General features: G+C 28.2%; 1 protein-coding gene across 1 annotated transcript; it reads right to left on the reverse strand.

Moving 5' to 3' along the window:
• Positions 1-5,970: 5,970 nt before the first annotated feature.
• LOC136083146 (uncharacterized) lies at positions 5,971-7,670 on the reverse strand. The gene is made up of 2 exons (XM_065802552.1): positions 7,130-7,670; positions 5,971-7,076 (listed from the first exon to the last, which is right to left on the reverse strand). Exons 1-2 carry the CDS (start codon positions 7,668-7,670, stop codon positions 5,971-5,973), a joined length of 1,647 nt encoding a protein of 548 aa, XP_065658624.1.
• Between the last annotated feature and the right edge of the window lie 11,463 nt (positions 7,671-19,133).

Below are 19,133 nucleotides of genomic sequence, written 5' to 3' on the forward strand. Positions count from 1 at the left end.
TTGGAGTTTTTATTTATTAATGTCACGACCTACTTTAGGCACGGGGTGTACTATTCCTGGTGAAATATTTATTTATTTAAAGTGAAAAATTTCATCCCATGTAATGAGTGTTGACTTACAGATACTATTCTATCACATGACGTTAAAATTCGCAGACGTCATACTGTATGGCAAATAAAGTAAACAAAGCGAGCGTTTATTAGCATAACGCAATGATATATTAAAAATAACTAGATGTCTAACTGCCGTAAATCGGCATAAGAAAAAGTGAAGCAAAAATCGGCCATTATGGGGGGCAAAATCTTTACGCTATTTATCAAAACAAAACAAATACAAAGCTTAAGATTGTTTAATTTAATGTAATCAATAAAAAATCGATAAACAGATATCTGAAAAATTTGATGTTATTTTGATTTAAAATTTAATAATTAAGTAAAATATGGTTGTTTTTTTTGTTAAACATTTCAAAATCATACTTATTTCATGTTTTTTTGATTTTAAAATTTAACATTTAACTCAAATCTTAGATTTAGTTGGATTTTAATCTATAATCTATTAACATTTTATGCACCTGTTAGTCATTAATTACCCTCTGCAGTAATGCTAGGAGGTATTATAACATAACTGCAAGGTAAACAGAGTCAAAAACTGTAATGAAACATTTTATAAAACTGTTTTGACTATTAACTAAGCTCTGTGTGACACAACTTAGAGGTTCCTTCTAGAAATGTTAGAATTTTATTTATGGTTAAAAACTTCTTGTTATCATAAAAATCATTATTACTTTTTTCTATAATTGATTTACCGTCAATAATTAAATAAATTTAGTTCAATGTTATGTTATAATCTAGTAAGGTTTTCAATACAAAAAAAGCTCCAAAGGTATTCAGGTATATAAAGAATATCTTTCCTTTGAAATACGAGTCTTTCAATATAAATAACAAATCAAGAAAAGTAACAGTTAATAAAATTTAATTTAATATTTTTATTTATAATATTTTCACACACACACACACACACACACACACACACACACACACACACACACACACACACACACACACACACACACACACACACACACACACACATATAAACTGAATTTTTAAGTAATTTATTATCCTTTTATATTGTTTATTTTATATTTATGTTATAAACCTTTAAATGTAATTAATTTATTAGATTGTTGACGTAGACCAATCATTGATTTTTTTAAAACTTTTTCTGTATATAATTGGCCATATCTTTGCAGTCTGATTTTAAAAAAGTCATTTGCTAACATTTTTATCAGTTGTGTGGAATGCATGTCTTCAGTGACAGCTTCATGCTCAGCATCGTGTTCATTTAGGTCTTTAAAAAAATGTTTTTCACTAATAATTTTATTAACTGCATAAATCATTTTCAGTTTAAGGTTTCGTTCCACATTCATTTTTGGTTTTTTAAAATTGTCACCGCAGACATAAATTTTGAAAACACTCTCGCATACTATTATAGTTTGTATAACATCATTTCTTGGAGCAATAAGCCCACCCCTATTTTTTATGTTAATCAATGAAAGAACTGATGTTCCATAAGAATGTTCCACAAAATTGTTTTGGGAAATAAGTGAGTTTGCACACACAGAACATGTTATCTTTGATAATAATCTTCTTACAATAAATCCAGATATATATCCTAGTATTGCTTCCTTATAGATAGAGGTATTATCAAGATAATTTTGAATTGTAACAATATCAATATCAAAGTTTAAAAAATCTGTTTCAGGATTTGAATAAATTGCATACTTTTTACTCCACTTTAATGCAAAAATAGAGCCATTTGCAATATCCTCAAATGTTAAACAATTTGCATGCTTTGAGCCTACAATAGAATTGCGCAAAAGAATTCTTTTTAAAGATGACTTAAGTTGGAGGGCATCTGGATTATTATTAAATCCATTCATTCCACGAATACAAGAGAACAGTAACTCAAGATGATCTTGTGAAAATTTGTATGTTAGGCAAAATTTAAAAGGATGAACATTTAAAGTCAAAAGCTCATAGGCTAAGTGTTGAAGACTTTTTGCAGCCACAATTAACCCTAATACAAAGGTTTTTCTCCTATGTTTTAATAATGGAGTACCATTAGCATCTGTCAACTTTGATAAGTAGTTTATTATTTGATCAAAAGTTGCATTCCAATAAGGATAATCATTCAAAAAAAGAGCTTTCTTATACGATTTTGAAAAAAGATTTTTAGAGTTCAGCATATCAAATAATTTGTCGATGACCCTTATAAAATTTATAGTTCCTTCAGCATGCTTGAAATTTGGATGTTTGGAAAACATCAGAAATTCAATTGCATCTGCAACTGAACTACTAAGTGTTTGTGCAGCAAACTTAACATTCATTTTGTGACGCTGGAAATAAATATGTTTTATTGAGATTTTATTTGCAAATTTTAATCCTTCTTCTTCCTGTATTTCATATAAAGCTTTTATATAACTCCATTTAATGTATTTTCCATCACAATCCTTAAGTACCTCTAAATCACATAATGCATTTCTAGCTAATTTTAGCATATGACTTGGGTCAGGGATTACATACAAGTAGTGATTATAGCCTTCAAAAGTAAATCTTCCATTAATTTTTTCTAGTCTTTTCCCAAATGTACATCCTAGTGATGCAACAGAATTAAAGTTAACATTTATACCATCAAATGTAATGCTACGTACATTAATTTTTTTATCAGAGGAAACTGTTAATGCTTTTTTAATAAGACATGAAAGGTTTTCAGCTGTTATTTTACTACACAGTATATAGCCAATAGGTGTTTTCCAATGACCTCGTAATCCTACCAGCATAAATACCAATGCTTCTGTAGCTGGTGTATCTGGTTCAATTGCAACAATATCTTTTCCATAATCTGTAAATCCAATGAATCGACCTGTCTTTTTATCGTTTAGAATTGATGTTTTGATTGCCATTGCATCTATAATTAATGCACAATCTTTAAAATTAATGTCAGTCTCTGCTTTTATACTAATATAACTTAAAACATCTTCAAAAAAACCAGGTTCACAATCTACAGAGGAAGTCCAGTTGGCTAGAGAGCTTGAAGCAGGTAAATGGAGTATAGGCCGTAGAAAATTGTATGCTTTAGGTGAGTAAAAATGCAGTGTTATTGCAAATTTTTTAATTTCATCAGTATACCTATGCCCTTTTGGAAGTGAGGTATTGTTTTTAAACTGATTTTTTATAATATCAAAAGTCAATCCACTAAAGTTTTCACAAAGAATATTAGCAGCATCTTCAGAAACAATTTTTTTTTTGCTTAGATTTTTTAGCATAACCTTTAATGAATTTATTTTTTTTTCTTTTCGTCGCAACTTTTGTTTAAGAATTTTAATTTTTGCCTTTAATTTTGCTTTAGTTGGACTTGCATTTGTCGATAATGTACTTTTAGAAATAATAGAATCATCATTAATAATTGTGTTACTACTTTCGATAAATTTAAAGCTACTATCTATATCCACCTGGGCCAGGTCCTGGCAATCAATACTCACTGTTGTTTTTAAAATAACACTATTAATATAAATTTCGTTACTATTAGCAGCAACATTATTGTTATCACTTATATCCGAATGGAAATCGATGTGATGGTGACTGCCTGTTTCTGAAACTTTTTTAATGAGTCTCTTTTTATTTTTTTGTGGCGATATAGAACTAAACTTTCTTTTGACTTTTGGTTTTGAATCAATAATAACAGATGGCACAGAAAAAGGTTTTAATTTAGGCTTGTTATTAAAATCAGGTATACTGTAATCTGAAGGTAAAAAGTGATCACTACATATGCGGCTGTGCTCAGTAGGAATAAATGTTTCACGTTTTATCGCAACAATCCACCTTTTACAGAGTTCCCTATTATTAATTGGAAATTAATGAAATGCTCTGTTGTCGTTTTTCATTGCTCTATTTGTGCAACCAGCTGCAGCACAAGAATTAACCATGATTTATAAATTTTGAATATTAAATATCGAATATTATTTGATCCAAACAACCGTGATTTACTATTTTTTAAATTTGCCCCCCATAATGGCCGATTTTTGCTTCAAAAAATACGCGGAAGTTAGACATCTAGTTATTTTTAATATATCATTGGCATAACGTTTCTAATGGACCTTTCCCATAAATCGGCAACTGCGCAATGCATTGTGGTAGTTGTATTCATTTAAATCAAAACAATCCGATTAAAGTATTAGGAATTAAATATTATTATAATGATTAGTTCTTTTAATGCTAATTTAGAAAATAAAATTGATGCTAGTTCTTTTCAGAACTCTTGCCAGGCATCTAAAGCTATGTTTCGGGAACTTAAGCATGATGAGCTTATTGCTGTTGACGAAGAAGAATCTATAAACAAGAGTATATCAACTTGGTCAAGAGACATTTCACTTTTACCAAATATATCTCACAATTTTATCAAGAAATATCTTGTTAATGATACTATACGTATTGATAATTGTAAAAAAGGAGCCAATAAACACCAAACTCTTGGCTATCGTTTATTTAAAGAAAACTATGTCAAAAATGTATGTGTTAAAGCGAATGTAACAGCATCCATAAATTTGTTTATTGTTAAGTCTAATGTTGCTGCTTCTATGAAACGTAAACAATACGAAGTTTTTATACACTTGTGCCAATCTACTGGTGAAATACTTTATTCGAAATGCCATTGTAAAGCTGGTGCGGGGGGCTGTTGTAAGCATGTTGCTGCATCATTATATCAACTAGTTGATTATAAAGAGTTAGACATTAAAGTGGTCCCAGAAACAGAAACATGTACTGATGTTTTACAGATAAGGCATGTACCAGGTGAATCATCCAACTCTGAAGCAATTTTGTTTTCAAACTTAAATTTTGAAAAAGCTGACGCTTTTAAAGACAAAAATAGTACTCGAAAAAGACCTTTAGTTTCAGGAACACGTAGATACCATTCATTACCAAATTGTTACGAAACCTCAACTTTACAACTTCAAACTCTTTGTAAAGGTTTAGAAAATCTCTGCCAGGGGACATATATATCTTCAATAATTCGTGATAATAACTTTCAGGCATGTTCCTTTTTTAATTCATCTCTGTCAACATTTATAGACAATGATATTGCAGAACCTTTTAGTAAAAAAGATGACCGATTGATTATTATTACTCTATTTGACAATTTAAAAAAGGTGATTGATTTAAGTTGTTTGTCTACTGAACAAAAAGCATTTGTAGAATTACATTTACTTGTTGATATTGAGGAAGCTAAAAATATTGAAGTCAATACAGTTAAACAATCTGAAAGTACATTATGGTATCAAGAAAGATGCAAACGATTGACAGCTTCAAATTTTGGTACTGTAATAAATAGGTGGAAAAAAATTTACCCTACATCAATTTTAAAAAAATGTTTACAAACAAAAAATATCAAAGCAGGAGAAAACTGTATGTGGGGAAAGGTTAATGAAGATATAGCAATAAAACTATATGAAAACATAACGAAGTCAAGTGTTACTCGATGTGGTTTTTTTATAAACCCAAAATGCCCTTGGTTGGGTTGTAGCCCTGATGGAGTAGTTAGCGCTGAAAAAGTACTTGAAGTGAAATGTCCTTCTTCAAAAAAACATTTAACAATTAAAGAAGCGTGTCAAGATAAAAACTTTTATTTGAAATTTAACGATGGTGCTCCAAAATTAAAAATAAACCATCCTTATTACTATCAGTGTCAAGGCGTTATGGCACTAACAGAAACTAAAACAATTGATTTTATTGTATACACAGAAAAATCATTGCACATCAAAACAATAGAGTATGATGCGGAATTATGGAATACAATTATTTTTCCAGAGTTAACAGATTTTTATTTCAAATTTATGTCATCAGAAATATTTAAAGTAAAATAAACGTTTACAGAATATTTATAAAATGTTTCTTTTTTTGTCTGGTTACATTATTTGCTATCAGTTTTTATTAGAGGTGGCAGAAAAGTAACTAAATAACAAACTATGACCCATATTTTGTTCATGTCAGCAGCCATTGAAAGTGGAAATGTGTTTTGTAATATTCTGTAGTTTTTGATTCTTGCAATTGCACGTTCGACATGAATTCGCACAGATGCAATTCGTCTTGTTTCTAATTCTTTTTCCAATGTAAGTTGAAAATCGCCTTCAAGAAATGGTGGTATGTTGAGACTAATTCCTTTTGGTAAGTCATTTACGATATCGAAACCTCTATCAGCCATCAGGCTATCACCTTTTTCTAATAATTTTAGTATGCCACAGTGATTTGTTATCTGTTTATCACTTGATCTTCCAGCATATAAATCAGATACAAATGTAATGGCACCACTCGGTGCAATACCAATCAAACCCTTTGCTGTGTGATGATGTTTATATTTTGAAAACATAGCTGATTGAGTGCGATAGCTAGTTGGCATCACAGTAAATATTTCTGTACAGTCTATAATTACACGAGTATTAGGGTATACATCTTTAAAGCAGCTAGGCATTGTTTCATTAACTAGTTTTTTTGTTGGCCATATTGGAATTGATCTAAATTTTATGTGCAAAAAATCATACCAAGTAATTAATATCCTACTGGTAGTGCTTGATGAAATATTAAACCGTATTGCTAAATCTTCTATAGGAAAGGCGCAACGTAGTCGAATTAGCACCATGAAAAATTCCTCTTCAACGTTTAATATACGTGATCTTCCTCTTGTTTTAGATGAAGAATTTTCACTTAAATCGTCAGCAACAGTAGACATTGAACCCCAATAATTTAGTGAATATATTTCTGGTTCTAAAAACTTCATGACTACTTTAAATAGTTTAAAATTTTCAAAACCTGTGTAAAATTTGAAATGTTCTTTGTTATGTTTAAACCTTTCAACTGTAAATTGTGATAGAAGTATTTTGTCATTGAGCTTACATATAGCTTCTTTTTGAGTGTTTTCTAACGCTTGTTTTTCTTTTATAATGTCCTCAATTTGATCTTTAAGAATTTTATTTTCTTGTTTTAATGTTTCTTCGTAGCTTAAAACAGGTGTCGATAGTTCTTCACTATAAGGTATTTGTATTCACTATAAGGTATTTGTTTATGTATTAAACCAAGGCTATTTTTGGTTTTCCTTGGTACACGAGCAGTTAGCTTAACTGTTTTTGGAATAATTGTTGGAACATTATTCATATAAGTTTTTTTGTTCCCTTGAAAGTGTGCTGAACAAACTCTGTGTGAAGAAGAAGGACTAAAGTCTTTTCTGCTAATTTTGGCTAACCATAACTTTCTTAACACTTTTTCCTTGGGTATAACATAAAATGATAAGTTTTTATTACGCTTAGAATTATTAAAACAATTTGGTACACAACAAGTACATCCACCATTTGTTGAACTGAAGTCAACTTCACTGTGTTCAACTTCTCTCAGTGAGATCGAATTCTGTGAAAAGAGTGAAGTTAAACTTTGTGAAAAGAGTAGTTCACTGTTTTCGCAAAGTTCAACTTCTCCGTTAAAAGTGAGTTCACCTTCAGTAATTTCACTATCATCTTCACTGTTTTCATAAAGTTCAATTTCACTGTTTTCACAAAGTTCAATCTCACTGTTTTCACATAATTGAACATCACTGTTAAAATTTATTAGGCTTTTCGACATTTGTTTTGATTTAAATGAATACAACTACCACAATGCATTGCGTTTTTGCCGATTTATGGGAAAGGTCCATTACAGTTATTTTAATTCTTGCGGTGGAAAAACCACGTGTTTATTGCGTAACTAAAAAACAAAAGTATCTACCATTATGATATGGGGGCAAACAAACGCGTTGATTTTAGTCCAACGCTACTTAAATGCTTTGAAAATGTCTTATGATTATCAAGAAAAACTATCAAAAGAGGATACTAAACGTTATGAAAATAATTTAGATTTAATAGATAAGCATTTTATACAAATAATAAAGTTTATTACAGGAAATTTTATATTAGGTTACATATTAAACACGCTAATACTATTAATGTGTTTACTTAATTAAGTAAACCCACTACTACAGTAATAGTGTTTACTTAAACGCATTAATAGTTTTTTTAAACACAATAGCGAGTTTAATATGTAGCCTTTTTTTAACCTTTAAGTAGTCTGTTTAACTGCGATCCCTTTGAAAGATGTTAATTACTTTCATAGTAATTAAAAGAAAGAAAATTTTTTTTGCGTAGTCATAAATGTGTACTTAAAGTACTTGCTGCAATTGCCCCAGTGTCCACGCAACCGATCTGAAGGAATAATCCAAATTACTTGCCTTACGTACTTTTGATCAAGTTACTATATTATAAATACTTATTATAAATAATACAAAATACCTATGTCAATATGTAATACATAAATTACACGGGATTGCACTTGCAAGTCCGAAAAAAGAACCTCAAGGAACAGCCGATGACTGTTTATTTGCTTAATGACAACAACTTCAAACGCAACAATTACTTAACATTTTAATACTTATTATAATATATAACTAAATATGTAAAAAAAAAAATTATGATATAAAATTTATTTTTTAAATCTCTCGGGATTAGACAGAACAATCTATTTTACAGGCTGAAGAGATTTTACTTGACTTTTTAGAACGAAATTTAGCGTTAAATTACAATTAATCTGTGCCAATTTGCATAAAGGAATCATGGAGTTCAATTAATTCATCATTTTGAAATTATTGCACAGTTTACAGACTAGTCAATAAATAAAACAAAAATACTACATATTGATTTCTAATAATATTTAAAAACTATACATTTTGCTTTAAATTTTCCACAGTGTAATATCTATTCTGCATAAATATTTAATATCTGGGGAATAAATGTTATAAATAAAAAATATTTTTCACAGTATCATAATGAAATGATCACAATTACTAATTATAACAATTTGAATTATAACATTGTAACAATATTTATAAAGTTTATAGTAAATAGTATGAGGATTAACGATATTCCGTCTTGGCTTTTAGAAAATGCCTAACATTAAGGACTTTTTAACTACGTTCACGAAGGTACTCTCCAGCAACAACAGCAGAAACTCTACTAAAACCAGTGACAACAGCAGAAACTCTACTAAAGAAAATGGAACCAATTTATGTTGAAAACATTATTTACACATCAATGTCTTATGTATTATGTAAATGTGAAAAATAAAAAAGTAATTTAAAACGTGAATAAATAACAAAGAAGAAACTTACTTTGTGAGATTGTTTTTGTGACCTAATAACAACCCTAAAGATAAAAAATGCAACAATAAATATATGTTTTAGTTTAAAACATGATTCTTGGCTTTTAGTGAATGATTAAAAGTAGTGATAATCAAATCTAATAATCATTGATGTTAATCTTGGGAACTTTGCTTGGAAAACTGCAGGAATAGTGCCAAACAAGTGATCTCGTTTTTGCATTTTGATTAAGCAATTTAACTTTAAATACATAATATCTATCCACTTCCAAAAATAATTTATGGCTGTTTATTTTGCAATGTTGCTTATGAAAGCAATATTTTCAAAGGTGTAATTATGGTATGTATAATTTAATTATACATACCATGATTTGATTATACATTTCTTCCTTTGAATTTCTCCCATCGCTAACTTTTGCAATCAAATATAGTAAAACTTTTTCCAAAACATCAAACTCTAAACCTGTTAATGTTACACACTTTTCTTTATACATGTTAATGTTTGCATAACTAAATGGAGAATTTGTCATTAATTTTAAATCTGATACTTCTAAACGTAGATTATATGTTTCTTCACATAAATTATTCATTTTTACGTATATTGGATCTCTTTCTGGATTCTCAATTGTTGTTTCTCAATTGTTGTTGTTGAATTTATTTGTGCACTCTGTTTTGGTGAATCTGTTATCAAATTAAAACCAATGTCTTTGCTAATCAAATTAAAACCAATGTTTTTACTAAATTCAGTTTGTTCAAGACATTAACATCCTCCACTCCAGTCAACACATCGTCAATATTTATTTGTTCACTGACTTCATCAACTTGAGATTTTTTTGTACATGATATTCTAAAAAAATATTTGTATGTTTCAGGTATATAGTAAATACAAACACAGGCATTTAAAAAAAAATATGGTCTGATTCAACTATTTTATTAGCAAGCAAAAGTTGTACAAATAAATTTGAAATTTCATATTAATAAAATTTGTGCTCTAAATTTATAAATTATGTGTTTATTGCTTTTTTTTATCTAAAAAAAAAGCAACAAACACATAATTTATAAATGCTTGGTTCTAATGCATAACAAAAATAAATTGCAACCATTACATAAACAGTTTTTACAAGAACTTTTTAAACAACAAGATAAACTATATACCAAGAGAATTGTTCAATCTATTTATTCTCCTTTCATTTCGTGACAACAATCGGTTATGTCGTTGGGATGATTCCACTATATTTTTTTTAGCACCTAACATATTTACTGATGGAACATAGTCAATATGCTTTTCAAAATTCTCTTTTTTTTTCTGAAAGAAAAACATATATACTATGAATAGAAAAATAAAAACAAAAAATAATAAGTTTATTACGAATTTGTGTTCAAATATTTAGATGATTTAAATACAAAACTTACCAAATACAAAATGTTTTGAGCATACATAGATATGTTTTGTATTTGGCGACCAGAGTTTGTTTTTGCAAGTTGAATCAATTCTATATATAGCATTAAGCCACAATCTTCTTCTCTTTGGATCAGTAGGAAAAATAAAAAACTCAAGTTCGGATGATTTTAGACATTGGTTGAACAATAAAAAACACAGCATTCTTTCACCATTTTCGCAACGTTTGCACCCATATCATAATGGTAGCCGTATAGACTAAACGGCTCCAAAGTACTCCAACCACGGCGATCTATACTGAAGGCCTTGCCATCGCGCAAACAGCGTATTTGACTGGGGGCCTATTTTAAACTGTACTTAACTATAATCGCCATTTTCGTTATATTGAAATATGTAAAAAAAAATGTTGTATTTATGGCTGTACTACAAATTATTTATCTGCTAAAAAGAAATCGGATAATTTGAAGATCTCAGTATATCGATTTCCTAAAAATGAAGAAGAAAAACAAATGTGGATTAAAGTAATTCCAAATGCAAATCTAAATGTAACTAATGAGACTGTAGTTTGTGAGTTGCATTGGCGGATAAATTTTGAAAAACAACAAGTCAGAGGAAAATATCGTCCTAAATTTCCACCATCTATTTGGCCAGGCATACCTTCTATCAAATTCCCACTCAATCTCCTCCATTACGTTCAACAAATTGTGCTTCTTGAAATTTCGCTCAAGATGAACTATCAACCTTTTTAGAAAAAGATAGAGTAACTTTTGCTGAAATGAAAAAAAATTATTTTAAGTAATGAAAGAGATTTAGGTATTCCATCGGTATGTTTTATGATAAATAACACTATTCATTTGCAATCACAAGCTTATTCAAATGGGGTTCCATGTTTTTTAATCAAGATTAGAAACAATTTGCATTTTGAAACTTATCACTATGGAGTCAAAATTAAAATTTCTACAATTTCTAAAAACAGAGTTTCCAAAATTAATGCATGGTCAATATTAGAAGAAGTCGTACGTTATTTAAAGAATTTGATTCTTGGAAGAAAAGAAATTGTAATTCAAGAACATTTAGCTTCTATGGGTTCACAGTGTATTGATAGTAAGATTTATTCTAAAGAAATTATTATTAGATCTTTTCAGTATTTTGCTACGTCCAGAAGTTTGTATAATCAATTGCAAACAGAATACCAATTGCCTTCTGTAAGAACTTTGACAAGAATAACTTCAAAAGTTTCTAAATTAAACGAAAACGCTTTTTTTGACAAATATTTTCAAATCTATTGAAGAAAAACAGAAACTTTGTTTGTTATTGCATGACGAGGTTTATGTTAAAAAAATGTTTTTATATCATGGTGGTATATTATTTGGAAAAGCAATGAACGATTCAACTTCTCTTGCAAAAATTGTATTGAGTTTAATGGTTAATTGCTTATTCAGTGGACCATCGTTCATTACCAAAATGATACCTATAAGTAAATTAAACTCGTAATTTCTTTTCAAACAAATTAGCATTACTATCCAATCAATAAAGGGATCATCGGGTCAAGTCAAAGCTATAATATGTGATGGAAATAGAATTAATCAGGCATTTTTTAAAATCTTCAAAAGAATAGTTCCAAATAAACCCTGGTTGACTAATGATGGTATTTTCTTAATCTTTGATTAAGTAAATATGCTTAAAAACATTAGAAATAATTGGCTTACTGAAAAAACTGTTTAACTTATTTTTTATGATAAAGGAGTACATAAAGTACCACAATGGGATCATCTTGAATCCAAAAATTTAGTTAAATTATCTAATTTAAACGAGGTTTCAATATTTCCAAAGCCAATTGAGAGGCAGTCAGTTTCTACCTGTTTAAAGATATTTTGTGACAAAACTTACCATGCTTTGATTAACCATCCAGGACTGCAGCATATAAAAGAAAGACAAGACACAGCAGATTTTATTAACATCGTTGTATCATGGTGGAAAGTTCTCAATGTTAAGGGAACAGGTGCAGATATTAGATTTAATGATGAACTTCAAGCAGTAATTAAAGATCCTAATGATAATATGTTGGACGATATTTTAAATTTTGGAAATATGGCTTTAAAGAGTGCTGGAAAGCAAGGTAAAAGAAAGAAACAACTTACTTGTGACACTGCACAATCAATTTACCACACGTGCAATGGTGTTGTTGAATTATGTCGATCATTATTGAATAGCTCACATCAATATGTCATTCTTAGTAAGTTTTCTACTGATCCATTGGAAAAAGAGTTTAGTAAATTGCGACAAGGTTCCAGAGGCACATATTTTATAACAGTACAACAGGTGATTGAACAATTGAATATTTCAAGAGCCAAGCTTTTACTGTCACTTGATAACCTAGCTGTTGACATAAGTCTTGATACAACCCATTGTTGTCCAAATTGCGGCTTTTTATTGGATGAGTCCTCTGCTGAGATATTTGACAACTTACCAGATCTTGAATCTTTCATTTCTCCAGATACAAATATGGCACTTATATACATATTAGGGTATTTAACTTGTAAAGATATCGAACTATCAGAAAATGAGCTGCTAAAAAAAAACACTTTTTACCACCAAAAATATGGACAATACATAGACTCAATTGACTGTGGTGGACTTAATATTCCCACTGATAATACCTGTCAATGGGTAATATTTTCTTTTATAATTTTTAATGCGAGTAAGGATCAAGTATGCAGAGTTTCATTGAGCAATATTCTAATGATGGTATCAGAGTTTTACAACTTTGAGGTGCATTGACATCACGGAAATATTCTTTCAAACATTTTTTTAAACTTTTAAACTTTTTTGTAAACTTCTGACTCCTCGTTCAAATAAAGAACCATCTCAAAAAATATTAAAACTGTCATGAATTCTTCAATTATTATTGTAATCTTATTGCAAACTTTTTATTGTAATTTTATGTATATGATTACTAACTTGTGTTTTACAAATAGAGTGTTCAATGTCTTTTTTCTTCAACTCTGAGTTTCACCATTACTGGATCTTCTGGAAGAGTTACTAAATCTCAAAATATAATAGGTTTTGAGATTTAGTAACTCTTCCTAAAGAACCAGTAATGGCAAAACTCAGAGTAGAAGAAAAAAGATAAATGTTTTTACTAATATATATATGTATATATATATATATATATATATATATTTATATATACATATATATATACATATGTATATATATATACATATATATAATGTATATATATATATATATATATATATATATATATATATATATATATATATATATATATATATATATATATATATATATATATATATATATATATATATGTATATATATATGTATATATTTATATATATATATTTATATATATATATATATATATATATATATATATATATATATATAATGTATATACATATATATAATGTATATGTATATATATATATATATTATATATATATATATAATGTATATACATATATATAATGTATATGTATATATATATATATATATATATATATATATATATATATATATATATATATATATATATATATATATATATATATATATATATAATGTGTATATATATATATATATATATATATATATATATATATATATATATATGTATACATGTATATATATATGTATATATATATGGCCAGACTTTGATCTTTATTTTATTGTTTTGTTTGATTAATTTGAGAAAAATTTATAAATTAAGAAATATTTTGTTGGAATTTCAGTTTGTTATTTTAAAATAAAACGTTTCGAGAGTGAAAAGTTTATTGAGTTAATATAAAATTACTTAAACAAATTTTTGTTTTGTTTTCGCCGTTTAAAAAATAGGCCCCCAGTCAAATACGATGTTTGCGCGATGGCAAGGCCTTCAAAATTCTAGTTTTCAAAGGTGTATCATATTATATCATAGTTTATAGACTTAACTGGTTTGGAAACTCCGTAAAATCTATTGTTTAACCTTTTGACACAAAAATAGAGCGTAAATGAAGCGTGACAGTGCACACAAACTTTTTAACGGCGTTTATTGCTAAGTGATACTGCAAACAGATTATTCCTTTATTTCACAGATTATCTGTAGTGATTATTTATAAGTGATTTTTTTTGTACATCATTGAACAGTGTTGACCGAACAATGATTAAACTTCACCGTTATATGTGTGGAGATATGATTACTCCTGTTATTTTTAAAACAATAAATTTGTATGCCAAATATAGATACATATACTTTGTAGCAGACCCACCACACCTGATGAAAACTGCTCGAAATTGCTTATTAAACTCTGGCGCAGTAAAATGTACACGCTACTTGTGGAACAATGGAAAATACTTACTGTGGCAGCACATTACTCAATTGTATTATGAAGATTTAGACAATGGTTTAAAACTTATGCCCAAGTTAACTAATGAGCACATACATATAAACTCTTACTCTGCTATGACTGTAAAACTAGCTACCCAAATTTTAAGTCAAACCGTAGCATCTATTTTGAAAACCTTTGGAACTGAGGAACATAAAGAGACAGCTAGTTTTTGTGAAAAAATGGACATGTTTTTTGATTGTGTTAACAGTAGATCTCTTGAAGAACATAAAGTTAATACAAAACCTTTCCTTCAAAAATACACAGACCAAAATGATTTACGATTTAATTTCCTTTTAAATAATTTTTTGGATTATTTTAAAGATTGGAAAAGATCTATAGATGAAAGAGTGGACAATACTTCTAGTTGTCAATACTCTTATGAGGCTAAGGCTAAAATGTTCATTTCACATCAGACTCATGAAGGCTTAATAATGACATGTAACTCAATTGTGGAAGTTACAAGGTTTCTGTTAGCAGAGGGTATGTCTTATGTACTTACTAATAGATTTTGTCAAGATCCATTAGAGAAATATTTCAGTGCTCAAAGACAAATAGGGCGACATTCAGATAACCCTGATGCTAAACAGTTTGGATACAATTCTAATGCAATACGCATCCAAAGAAGTGTTTCGCTTAACACTGGAAATACTAGAGGCTCTTATATAAAAAAAAAGTCTTGGATAAATGTGTCTGAAGATCTTATACCAAAAAGAAAGAGAAAAAAAACATGATTTACAAACTACTTATATTATAACAACTATTTGTATTTAAAACTTTTATAAAACTACATATATATATATATATATTATTTGTCTTTCAGTTTATGTGATTGTTTCATATTAGCACGTAATCCTTTTTTAGATAGTTCTCCTATTGTTTTTTTTGCTTTGTGTTTATTAATAATGTCTTTGACAAATGAATGACTTCGAACTCTAAAATATAATCTCAGTATTGAACACAAAGTAGATTTTTGTATATCTTTTTCAATTTTTAAATCACAGCTTTCAAGAATAACCTTGTAATATTCATCTATATCTTGATCATATAATGTTTTTTCTATCAAGAAATCTATGTCTATGCTTTTAGTTAATTCTGACTGTTCTGTATATAAACAAAAGGCTTTTTCTGCTATAACTAATATTTGCTCAAACTCAATTGTTATACCAGTGAGTCCTCCACGGCTAAGAGCATTGATAAGTTTTTGGTCTGGAATATTTTTTGTTTCAGATTGGCAGCTTTTTAATATTGATATTGCTTGTTGTATAGCAGTGTCATTATTTGTTCGAAAACTTTGGATTTTTTTTTTTTAATTTGTGGATGCAGTAACCTCCTAGATATTGCAAGCCATACTTTTCCCTTTCACATATTGTTTGTCTACTTGATATCTTTTTATCACTGACACTAGATATATTAGCCCTATAATAAGATGCTATGCTGTCAGCAAGTTTGCTTAATAATAATGTAGCAGTATCTTCATATTCAGCATCACAATTAAAAATTTGCCTGCTGTTGATTACTATTCTGCCAAAATAATCAGCATAAAACTCATTCAAACTTTTTAGAGAAATTTTACTTCAAGTTTCAATTATTCTATCAAACTGAATCTCATCTTTTATCTGGTCAATCTGAAAATTTTTAACAACTTCAATTATTTTTGTCACTATAAATTGAGCTTTCTTTAATCTTGCAAGACACTTTTTTTAGTAGTGAGAACAAAATCTCAGTGTTAAAAACTGGATTATTAGCAGGTTCATCAACGATAATATTGTTGGGGTGCTTTTTAGAGATATGCAATTTCAGCCCTCCTTTACTTCTAAAAACTTTAACGCATACATTACATGGGAAGGATCCAGGGCTAAGCTAAAAATAGTTTTAAGTAAGATATATGTTTAAAAAACAAAATATAATCAGTCACTCAATCGCTTATCTTTCGCTTAAATTGATCACTAATAAAAAAACCTAAAAACAAATGTTTGTTTATGCTACGTAAATAATTTACATAAAGAAACATTTTTCACTTTTTTATCTTACTAGGAAAAAGTATCAACATCTTCGACAATAGCTTCAGTATAATTATGAAGTTCAATATCTTTTTCAAAACTTTCCAATAGCATTATAAGGTCACTATTACAAAAATAGTCATCGTCTTCTCTCTCTGAAGCCATAGTAAATTTTTGTGCTGTGCACCGTCAATGTCACGTGATCACAGCGTTCACCTTAATGAGTTTTTTTTTACGCAAAACACCGAGTTTCCAAACCAGTTAAGTCTATAAACTATGATTATATACACCTTTGAAAACAAGTTATTTAATGGAGTTTTATTAATATAAGATAGATAATTAAATTCTATATAAATTTATTCAAAAATAATCTTTAAAAGTATATATACTTCAAGGTATTTTATCTTTGCGGCGAACCTGACGTCTAAACTGACTAAACTTTAGTCAGTTAATGTGACGTCAGGTTCGCCGCAAAGATAAAATACCTTGAAGTAGATATATTTTTAAAGATTATTTTTGAATAAATTTATATAGAATTTAATTATCTATCTTATATTAATAAAACTCTATTAAATAACTTGTTTTCAAAGGTGTATATAATATGATACACCTTTGAAAACTAGAATTTTGAATGCGTTGGAGTACATTATATAGTTTACTTATTCTAATATTACTAATACTTTATAAGTAATGTGCAAATAAGTAAACTGTATATAAAGTACTCAAAAAGCATTCAAAAATAGACTTATTTTTGTTTTACATTTTGAACATCTTCTTTTAGGTATTATAACACATAAGATTCTTTTCTTTTTTTAAATATTTTTGTCAATTTGCTAACACACATAACTCAGACACAGTGAACACATTTTGGTTGTTTAAGCATGTTAAATAACTTATTAAATTGTATTCATATTTTAAAGTGCTCTGTATATAAATAATATGCTGAATTACTTATTTAATTGCTTTAGTATATTAAAAGTAAAACAATAATAATTGGCAACGTGCGAAACCACAAACTTAGAAGAATGTGTGATTTTAGAGGTAATCAACGCTCGTCACTCAATCAACTCTTGTCACTCAATCAACACTCGTGCTAAAGATGTAAACAAGTTGTAGAAGATCCAAATGATTATAATTTTATTATAAACTTCAAGTTGTTGAAATTATATGTGTATCTTTTTGCTGTCATGTTAAGAATGTTTTTCATAAAAGAGACTTTTTATTGACAAATTAACTTATCACATGGGTGTTGTTCATAAGTTAAACTTTAAATTGAAAAGCTTGCTTAAAAGCAGTGTTTTTAATTAACCCTTCTTTGCATCAAATTCTGCTGCAAATAAAAGTATACTTGGTAAAAAGAAACTGATTGAAAGATCTGCATTAGCTTGAGGACACAAATCAAATTCTAAAATTTGATTTGTGTCCTCAATTGAAATAAGTTGTAACATTTTATGGACTTCTATAAATAATACTAGTAAATATGTAATAATTCTGTAAGTATTAAAACATTTTCAAGCAAGCTGTTGTTATGTTTAGAAGATCTATTTCATTTTATTGATTAGTGTGCAATGAGTTTCTCAGAAGAGTTGACTCTTTGTCATTTAAAGATGTTGTTAGTTGTGGGCCTTATGCACAATTTTATATATTACCACTAAAAGTAAAGTGTGTTGGACATGTGCAGTTTTTTTCTAATTCCATTGAATTCAACAATGAATGTAAGCAACTGGAACTTAATAATGGATCTCAAAAATGACTTAACAACACAACCTTTTGTTGCGACGATAAACTAACATGATTCTGAACATTTTAAGTTATCTGGAATTTTAAAAAATCAATTTTCAAATACACGTATATCAAAAATATGCTCAAATTGACAAAAAAATGCTGGACTAGCACGTTTAAAATAATATACATTTCAACTTTTTTAGAATTGTGTCTTATATAAAGTACAACTATTCTAATTCATTTTTTATAGATGAAAATAAAAGTTTAAATAAAGAGATTTTTTATAATATTTAATAATTTATTATTATTAATAATATTATAAATGTATTATTATTAATAATATAAGATAATTACAGAAAGTTGGTTTATTTATTTTCATTTTGAA

The sequence above is a fragment of the Hydra vulgaris genome, chromosome 08 (genome assembly GCF_038396675.1).
Source record: "Hydra vulgaris chromosome 08, alternate assembly HydraT2T_AEP".
Taxonomy (NCBI): domain Eukaryota; kingdom Metazoa; phylum Cnidaria; class Hydrozoa; order Anthoathecata; family Hydridae; genus Hydra; species Hydra vulgaris.